General features: G+C 44.5%; 1 protein-coding gene across 1 annotated transcript in view; it reads left to right on the top strand.

Moving 5' to 3' along the window:
* Nucleotides 1-762: 762 nt before the first annotated feature.
* Nucleotides 763-10,663, top strand: part of LOC142769162 (uncharacterized) — a 34,971-nt gene continuing 25,070 nt past the window's right edge. The window contains exons 1-2 of the mRNA XM_075872132.1: nt 763-850; nt 4,703-5,193. Coding sequence (XP_075728247.1) covers nt 5,059-5,193 — 135 coding nt within the window. The 5' untranslated portion in view covers nt 763-850; nt 4,703-5,058. The remainder of the gene's footprint in view (nt 851-4,702; nt 5,194-10,663) is intronic.

Raw genomic sequence — 10,663 nt, 5'->3', positions numbered from 1 at the left:
ACAGCTTCTTGCTGTACAAGCTACTGGTACCGAGGCTACACACTTCATCGCAGCCGTCGCAGTGAAGTGAGGTTGGGGAACGCACTTGCCGGCAAGTGTACTTTGCAGCGAGTGACACAAAACTTGCTCGTGTGACAGTGCGCAAATGACACTCGCGGCTAAGTGACCTCGCTCAAAGTGCACTTAGGCTGCTACGTGTGACAGGGGTATTACTCACTCGGCAAAGTGAGATAACATATAGACGGTAAGGACACCCCAAAACTACCATTCCTAGCTAGATTTTCCTAGCTAGATCAAGAAGTCCCCGCAGCGGTGGTCTAGTGGCTAAGGTGGCTAACTTGGCTGCTGACCTGCAGGTCGCGGGATCGAATCTCACTTGCGAAGGCTGCATTTCGGATGCAGGCGAAAATTCTGTAGGCCCATGTGCTGCGATTTGGGTGCACGTTAAACAACCTCAAGTGGTAGAAATCTTCGGAGCCCTCAACATCGCCGTCTAGCTCTCATAATCATATGGTCATTTCGGGACGTTACACCCCTCATATCAAATCTAGATGGAGAAGAAAACCGAAACTAGCCACTTGTTGATACGACTGGTACTGACATTGCAACTGTGAACAGAATGGCTACGGAGAAATCCAAGAGCAGCGTTGTAGAGAAAAGTGCAGCAATTGTTTATGTTATCGTGATATCAGAAAGACGTCAGAAGATAGCGCACCTTTAGGAGCGGCTTGATTTGCTTAAAGCCATTGGCTCGTACGCCATCGTGAGCAAACTTCGTGAACAGTTGTGAGGGGTGACACGTCGTTGTCTTTTCAGGAAGAAGGTACAAGGCGACCCAATCAGGTGACATGTACGTACAACGTTTCCTTACCCATTCAGTTATTCATTATGACAGTTCGAACGCTCGCTAGTGCTCGGCTTGTATAGAAGCGTTGTTTGAATGCAAACTTCTGCTCCTGAGAGCACGGCTGGCCTAGTAGAAAGGGAATGTCGAGTATTTTGCGAAGCAAGTTTGGTCTGCGATGAATAAGGAAGTAAAATAAAACTATGCGTAGTGAATCATCAGCTAATCGAACTGACGGCTCGAGATCTGTTGGGATTGGTGGAGAGATCCATGGGGATTTTCTCCGTGTGCTTCTGGATTGCACTGATTTGCTCTGTGTGCTTGTGCCTGTGCCAATTTATCATGACCAATAAACGTGCCCATAAGACGAATTTTATTTCAGCTATTTTAGCTTTGATCATCTGTGTAAAGGGCAGTCTGAAATCAGAAATTAGCTCACCGTTGCAGTTTTCATGGCATATCTTATAGAAATTTGTATGGATTGCTACAGTGTGATGGTATGTATACTCCGAAAACCACAGCTGCTGCAGAAAAACATAGAATTTCGAGTATGTCATGAGGCGACATTGATATATAGCTGCAGGTGCCGTTGATAAGGATGTGAAATCAAAACTAAGCAGCGCATTGTGAATTAACCACGGCTGAACTTCACATGATATGCGGGGAAAGACCGACGTGTGCGAATTTATCATGACTGTGCTGATTTGCTATCTGTGCTTGTAATAAGCTACCATCAATTATTTTCTGATGATTTGAACCCTAGTCACGCCACATTAGTTGTTTATGAGATTTCTACAGCGCAAAATAAAATTGGAAACCAGCTCACCGTTACAGTTTCCATGACATCTCTTACTAAAATCTTGATGACTCGCGACATGATGACGTAAAGTCTACTCCGAATAGCACAGCTGCCACCGTAAGACATCAAATGTTAGGTATATTGAGAAGCAAGTTCAATAAACAGCTGCAGATGCCAGTGATAAGGATGTGAAATCGAAACAAAGCAGTGCATTGTGAATCAACCGAGTTAACGCAGCATGTTGTGCGAGGAAAAAACCTGCGTGTGTTACTTGATCAGGATTGCGCTGATTTGCTCTGTCTGCTTGTAATAAGCTACAATGAATTACTAGCTTATGAGATGAAATCAAGTCACGATAAATAAGTTATTCATCTGATGCGCAAGGCGTAATCTGAAATGAGAATCTAGCTCACCATTGCTGTTTTCATGGAATCGCTTATAAAACATTTTGTTGTGTTGTTAAGTTTGGTACACTTCGAAAAGCACACCTGTGGCAGAAAGACATCCTATGTTGAGTACATTGTGATTCAAGTTTGATAGACAGCTACAAAAGTCATTGATAAGGATGTGAAATCGAAACTAAGCAGCGCATTGTGAAATAACCGCGGGATAACTTCGTATATAATGCGGGAAAAGCCAATGTGTGCGCATTTATCATTATTACGCTGATTTCCTCTCTGTACTTGTAATCAGCTACCATCAATTACTCGCGTATAGGATGAACTCTACTCACGCTAAATTAGTTATTCATCAGATGTGTAAGGTGTAATCTAGCCCACCGTAGCCGTTTTTATGGCATCGCTTGTAAATATCTTGGTGGATTGCAACGCTGTGTAGTTAGGTCAACTCAAAAAAGCGCACCTTCCACCGTAAAACATGAAATGTCAAGTATGTTGTTAAGCAAGGCCTATAGACAGCTGCAAGATCCATTGATAGAATGAGAAATTGAAACTGAATAGTTCAACGTGAGACATCCCAGCTAATAGCACGTGATCTGTGGGCAAAGACCTACGTGCTCGTATTTATTAAGAACGTGCATATTTGTTCCGAAGATGCAGCTTAGTCATGGAAAATTAGCTATTAATCAGGTGTGTGAACCGTAATCTGAAAATGGAAACTAGCTTTCCGTTGCAGTTTACATGGCATCGCTTACAGAAATTGTTATGGATTGCTTAACAATATAAGGCTACTCTGCAAAGCACAGCTGTCGCAGAAAAACAGATAATTCCAAGTGCGTTGTAAGAGAGATTTATAGACAGCTGCACGAGCCAGTGATAATGTTGTGAAATGAGAAATAAGTAGTGCATCACGAGATAGCCATGCTGGGCGGCACGTTTCAGTCATTGAGTGCGTGTAAAACGACCTACAAATGTTAATGTTAACGTGCAGTACCCTGTTCCCCTGTTCTCTTGTACGAAACTTCCCAATTACTCGCTCTTAATTGCACGCTGAAACGCGCTAACAAGTAGCGATGAAATGGATGCACTAAAGGAGCTTCTTGCCTCACAAATGCACCAGCCAAAAATGTTTAGAAACCATGCTTTTTGAGCGAAGTTACAAAAATTTGTCGCAAAGTGCTACGATATTTTCTCCTTTCTTGTCCAAACGAATGTGTTTCTAGGCGCTGCTTCAAACATTTCAGCCATATTTCACATTGCGCAGCCAAGAAAATTTACAACTGGTGCGTGAACTTGCCGTGTCTTCAGCCGCCCTCTTTCAATGTGAGCTGCAGAGACAGCGAGGCATTCAGAGGCTTGTCTTTACTCACTTCGGAGCTGCCGGCACTGACTGTTTGATGTCTAAGAGCAAGCGACATGCTGTAATCAGCATAAATCAAGGGCGGCGTTTTGGCTTATGTTGTTCATTTTGGGATAGGATGCAGCCACATGCCAGCGAAGCACTCTATAGTCTGGTAAAATTACGCAGAAAGCCGTACTCATCTATAAAACTAACGAAAGAGGTACCGAGAACAAATTTCTATAAGCGAATACTGAAAACCTCTGTTGCATGGGGCCTTCAGTCCAGAGATTCATTGCCTTGCGTGATTCTGCGTTTCCCGCTGGACCACTTGCTACTGTCTATTACGCCATGAGCAGAGCAGCTCAGATTTCCATGAAAAAAGGGGGGTTTCGGGGATGACAAGAACGCCACATGGGCCAAGGCATATTGCACCGTTGGTTCCGATCCGCATAAGTGGTGGTAAGAGGGGTGTCGAGTGCAATGAAAGAGATTCAGCACGTAGAGACAAGAAAACAAATTAGTTTGCAGTTCCTGCAAAGCGACAGTATCTGCTCTGTTATGTGAAGGATGAAAAAGCGGATATGTATAACCGCTCTCTCGGCAGTACCCCAGCGTCCCTTTGTAGACTTTAACACGAAAGAGTTGAAGAGATCGTTTCGCCGAAATTCCGGTGTTCGCGTCGGTGTCGGCGTCCTTGGTTATGAGTGAAAAATTCTCATCTTGCGCGTGATAGAAAAACCGAGAATAATTTGAGCAAAATAAATATTAAAAAATTCTAGGTCTGAATGGGGATCCAAGCCTGGTCGTTTGCGTGATAAGTGGGTGTTTTGCCACTGAACCACGCGTCTGCAAGTGAATACAGTGAATATAAATTCATCTACTTGGAAACGCAGTGAAAGCAACCTTTATGCTGTACAAGCAAACTTGTCCTGTATTCATGATTCACAATAAAAGATGAAATATTGCAGTAATATCTCGCAGTACAAGTGTTCACTGCCATCGCGCTAAAGAACGTGTAATTATCACAATGACTTAATTGTTTAAAGCCAGGCACCAACTAAAAGGGGCACACATGCTACTGCGCCTCTTCTGCTGAGGCGACGTAGTTGATGCGTAGCAAGATCAATAACATTTAGTTCACTAAGTGGTTGAAAGATGCACTAGGGACACGATATCGCTATCGCGTTCAACTTTTAAAGGTAAAGCTTCAGTGTGTCCTAGCTTTTTGCAATCGATTCACAAGGCCATCAATTCTCACACTGAGATCAGTCAACGATTTCTTTCATGACCCCTTTATTACACGCTTCGTTATTTCCTAGCAGCAACAATGGCTTCACCCAAGCTGTGTACACTTGCCGGATCCATGCATCTAGACACAAGCAAACCTGGAGACAAGGCTGCTGAGAGGGGCAGCTGTGACTTGGTTCCGGAGGCATCATCCAAGCAAGGGTATCAAAACGGAGAACTGGCTGCCGATTCAGAAAACTTGAAGTTTGTCTCAGATGTAGCAGCCCCACCACGTGATTCCACCATGCCCAGAGAGCCCATTAGATCAACTAGACCAATTGACAGTCTTCCTAGGGAGCCCAACTATACTGAAGCCCACACAGTTGCCCAAGATTCGGGAACTTCGAGCTGAGCTACCAAAGTCTCATCACTGGAGACTAATTCAGCCATGTCCAGCCCGCATGGTGGCTCATCTGACTCAGAGCCAGAAGACCCAAGCACGACTCCCAAACCCTCAGACTCAACACCAGGACCATCTGCTAATGTCGAAGGCAAGCCTTCTGAGCAGCCAGAAGGTTCTTCGGTAAGCTTGTGGTTCTTTGCCATGCTGGAGTGCAGATAATGCCTCAAACATTTTGTCCAAACACACAAGTTTTGCAAGTCCGTGTTTTGCATTCAAGTTCAATCTCTGCTTTCTGCGTCGTCCACTATATTGGTGTTAACTTTTTCTGTATGGTGCCATAGTCATTATACATAGACTTCCCGGGATTTCAAATCTCCAGCAAAATATAGAACTTGCCCCTCAAAAACAGCAAATTCTTCTGGGCATGCTGATTGAAAACTGCTCATTTAGTTTCATTTGTTTACATCTTGCATACACCCCCTCTCGGCGTCTCAGCATTGGGCGAAAGACCGGCATTTCGGATGAAGAACATGATAAAAGCTGACTACTGTTAAGAGCACTACGGTCTTTTCTGCTCCTATTATTTTTTTTACCCCAGCAGTGGGAATGGCTACAGAAGAGATGTGGGATAATCTGATTTGACATTTCAGGAAAACGCGCTAGCTATACGACATAAACTTCAACGAATATGCGCACATCAGTGTCGTTTTCATCTTCGCGCTGTATATAGAAAAAACCTTGCTCCATACTTAGTGTCACTTTTTTTTGTGCTTAGGACCACTGCAGTACTGCACAGCTAATACATTTTGCCATTGACGCCGACTGATGCACAATTTTCGCACACAATGATTGATGGATATGTGGGGTGCAACGTCCTAAAACCACCATATAATTAGGAGACATGCCGGTGTGGTAGGCTTTGGGAATTCCGGACCACCTGGGATTCTTTAATGTGCACCCGAATCTGAGCACACGGTCCTAGAACAATTGCGCTTCCATTGAAAATGCAGCCGCCGCAGCCAGGTTTCAATCTCGCGTCCCGTGGGTCAGCAGCCAAGTCAATTATTCACTAGACCACCACAGCGGGGCAATTTTTCGCACGCAAAACAACCTAGTGTCCCTATTGAAGCAGTCTGGCAGATGAATGTGTGTGGGCAATGATTGCGGTTGATTATTTCTTATAACTTCTTGACTTGCGCTGTGAAAACTTTGGGCCGAAACTCTACGTAATACACCTAAATGAATATTTCGGTTAGTGAGAGTCAATCTTAGTTTGGCACATTACATGTTGAAATCTCTTTCAATCAGGGATGCTAAAACTGGTTTGGGTGATCATTTACGTGAGTTAAAAGTACTTTTTATTTATGTGAGTGATGCTGAAGTATCGTGAGTCCCCCTATGCTGCGGATAACAGCTAGAAATATTGTTGACCAAATATGTTACGCAAACAACTTTCTCAAAAATTGCTTACATTGGTGGAAAAATCAGCTTTTTGTATTCTGTATATATCGCATGCGTTAACAGCTTTATTACCATCTTGTATCACCTCAAACAGAACCGAAAGGTTCCAGAACTGCCCAGCGGCACCTTTTGTGACCACTTGTAACTTATAAAGTAATTCAACAGACAATTGAATAAAATATATTTGGACAAAGACATGCCTTTAGCCACTTTTTACACCCCCGGATTTTGCTTGACGCTAACCAACAAAAATCGAAAAAAGGAGAAATTGCTATATTTTCTGTCAGACAACAAACACCTTTTTTTGTCTTTTACTTGAAAACTTTCCCTCAGTATCCTCCCTTCCAGTGACTGTTCTGCTCAGTGGCACAGCCATCACGGCCGCTTGAGTGATGAGTTCTGGAAAATGCAGTGCATGGTTCAGCGAATTGGTATTCATAGGGAAGGTAATAGTTAAAACCAGGAAAAAAGTTTCACAGTTCAGGATTCTGAAAATTACTGTTTGTTTAAGGACACTCACTCGCCTCTTTTATGTCTGTATTTGTGCATTTTTCGTTCAAGGATCGAATACATTTTGAATAATTTTAACCCTCACAGCACTTTCTATATATGGGAAAAACGTCCAACTAACGAGCAACAATCTCGTCTTAAGGTATGCTAATTATGTCCAGTCGTTCCAGCAAAAACAAGTTATTGCAGAAGCCTGAACATTAGCCGCGTTTCTTCTGGAACAAAACAGTTGTTTAAAAAGCACTCTTTATACTATCGTTCACGGTTTGTAACAGTTCAGTTGACAGCCTGAGCAAGGACCGGCAGTTTTCTACTTAATCAGGCGTTTGTGCACATCGGCCCGTGAGGAAGTATCCATGTCTTTAATATTTTGGGCACCGGCGGTAGCTACACTCTATGTGTCCCGACGTGACGTGAACATACAAGAGACAGTCCAAGTCATCTTGCTAAAGTATGACTGAGCTTTTGTGGACGAGGTTAAATGTCGGCAGAAATATTACCGCTTCATAGGCAGCGCTTCGTTTGTCAGCAAAGGCTAGTGCAGCCTCCTCAGCAAAACCTCTACTGAGCTCTGGCTGCACTAGTTGTGAAACAATGTAGGCTCTGCTGTTATCGACCCTCTAACATTGCAGCTTGCCAATAGCACCACGTTTCGTCACGTGAGAAAAAATATGGGTACATTGAAGCATTAACAACAACTTAGAAATAAAACTTCGGGAAGCAAGGCAAACATAGCTAGAAAACCTCCAATGAGTGATCGGAACACCCCCATAGCCGTGTGTTCCCGGTGCGTTAGGGTTAACAACTCTTCAAGGAAGCAAATCAGAACGCGAGGGGGAGGGGGGGCTTGCTACATTATAATAGCGAGCCAGCAAAATCAGTTTTACTTATTCTGGTATCTTGCAGGCAAGTTCAATTTTTCTGTATTGTTTCGTCTTCTTTAAGTGCTTTACAAATAACTGCTTGCTGTTCACAGCGCTTGTTATTCAAGAATGTACTCGTAAGTGTTCTCGGACTTCGCGCGAAAGCTCAGGTGAAGTAACTAACCCTCGTAACTACCGCAACCTTGCTTCGAGCGTGCGATTGTTCTGTAACATGACGAATGTCGTTGGGCGCGCGTTAGACCACATAAAAGACTTCCAACTGGATGGCCTGGAACAAATGTGAGACAGGTAGCACCCCTGACACTGGTGGCGGGGAAACCGAGGTGCTGTATAAGAGGTGGGGACGGCCCCACAGAATGTGGGACGCTCGCGAACCCTAGTGTTAGTCTGTGTACAACCGACTTAGATAGGTGGGAGTGGCTTGTGGGCAATACGAATTGTTAAATAGCTGGACGTAACCTTAAGAAAACACTAAAAGTTGTAATATTTCATAATTATAGCCACGTCCATGAACATGGGGAGGGAACGAACCATGGGCCATATGCTCGTCTAGGTGCTGCTTTAGAAGGTGTCGGCGTATAAGCAGACGAGCGATGTCCATCGTACATAGAATTCCCGGACAGTCACAGTCATCATGGTTACATGACAAAGCAAGGCGATCCGCTTTTTCATTGCCCGCAATACCCACGTGCGAAGGTACCCACTGTGCAGCTAGGCATACCCCACGTGATAGAATATTTTTGATGAATTTCATGATGCTACTTACAATAGTGCTGTCGGTCTTCTTGCTGGTGAGTCTGCTAAGGGCACCACGAGCCTCGGTGAGGATCACAACCTTTGATGCTGGTAACCCTTATTGTACATACTTAAGGGCAACATCATCTATCGCTGCTAGCTCGGCCGTCACCGACGATGATGGGTGCGATATTTTAAACAACCGCCTGATATCGGTTGAAGGGCAGTAGAAAACTGCAGAAGCGCTCGGGCCATCACTGCCTGCAGAAGCGTCCGTAAATACTTTTGCCTAGTCTTCGAAGTTTTCAAATGAGTTTGAATTGGCTAATTGCTGTAGTTTGGAAACAGGTTGGTCAAACTTTTTGCGTATTCCTGACATTGGCAGATGGGTATGGAAGGCACATGGATTGTGCTCTGTTGATATTGGCAACTCAATAGTTTCGCCGGAATTGCCAGTAATGACATTGAACAAAGCCATCCTTTTACCCATTCGAGAAAGTGGGTGCTGTAACAGTCTGTTAAGGAGTGTCTTGCCATGTGGGACTCAGTTCAGATGCTCAATATGATCTTGCTCTCTCTGGTCAGCTTCCAGCCTTAGCGGCAACTGGTGCGCTTCAGTCAGTAGTGGAATGGTTTGTGCTTCACGAGGTGAGCCAAACAGCACTCGGAGGGCAAGACGATGATCCCGTTCCAGCTAAGACAATAAAGCAGGCGGTAAATTCAAGACTGGCAAAGCATACATCACGCAAGAGAGTGCAGCTGATTGGTAAACCTGTAGTGCCGTCTTCTCATGAATGCCACCAACCCTAGCAGTTAGGGCGGCTACATACTTGAACAGACAGCGATTTTCGCCTCGCAGTTTTAACAGCAGAGTGCCAAAAAAGACGATCATCGATGATTACACCCAGGTAGCAATGTTGGTGTACCCACTGTATCGGTGAGTCTCCGAGGTAAAGCCTGCTTAGGCTTCGAAGAGCGCGTTGCCTTGGATGATACGCGATCGCAGCTGCCTTCACAGGTGAAACCTGCAGGCCAACTTCCAACAAGTATTCTGAAGTTGCATTCAGACCTCTCTGCAATGTACCACGAAGATGTGGACCATGGTGCGATGAAACACTGACCCATAGTGCGATGTCATCAGCATAAATCACTGTGCCCATATGAAAGTCACAATCTTGCGGCAATCGGCCAGGAAGTCCAGCAAGTACGCTGTTGAAGAGGAGCGCTGACAAGACGCTGCCTTGCTAGATGCCACATTTAAAGTTTCGCGCTGTACTTCTCCAAAGCGCACTTTCATTGTGTGCTGAGCTATAAAATCACGGAGAAAGTGCAACAGACGACCTGAAATTCCTCCATTAATCAGTGCACAAATAATCGCCTTATGTGGCACCGAGTCAAACGCTTGCTGTATGCCAAGAAATAGAACATACGCTTAATGTCTGTTTGCTCGAGCAGATTCAAGCGATGATACAAGATCTGCTATACTGTCGAGGGCTGAACGGGGGCGACGAATAGCTCTCATCCCATCGTTGAAGAAAGTGAGCTCCTGTAATTAGGCGTCCAGACGAAGCAGCGCCATACGTTACATCAGCTTCATAACATTAGAAGTTAGTGATATTGGCTGTTATGAATTCAGGTGTTGTGCAGGGCCACCAGGCTATAAAATTGGCTTCACCAAAGACCATTCCCAATCAGCAGTAATTAGGCTCCTTTGCCACACTTTGTTGTATTCGTCCAGAATACATTGATGAAAGACCTCATCAGCGATTTGCAAAGCATGGTACGTGACACCATCTTCACCTGATGCAGTGTGACGATAACCGAGTTTAAGTGCATGACGCAGCTCGGCCAGGGTAAATTCTGCCTCATCCATTTCACGTAGATGTACATAAAAATTGTTAAGGAACGATGACTGGCGTTGTCTTTTGACATAAGACAGGTGAAAATATTGGCAAAATCTTCCGCAATAATTTTTGGAGACCGTCCAGTCGCGATGCACAATGCTGTAGTTGGGTTCTTGCAGACCTATGGTGTTCGGAGAGCCTTCAATATGCGCCATA

This window comes from Rhipicephalus microplus, chromosome 8, assembly GCF_043290135.1.
Source record: "Rhipicephalus microplus isolate Deutch F79 chromosome 8, USDA_Rmic, whole genome shotgun sequence".
Lineage (NCBI taxonomy): Eukaryota > Metazoa > Arthropoda > Arachnida > Ixodida > Ixodidae > Rhipicephalus > Rhipicephalus microplus.
Note: the sequence above shows the minus strand (reverse complement) of the source record. Positions and strands in the feature narration are given on the sequence as shown.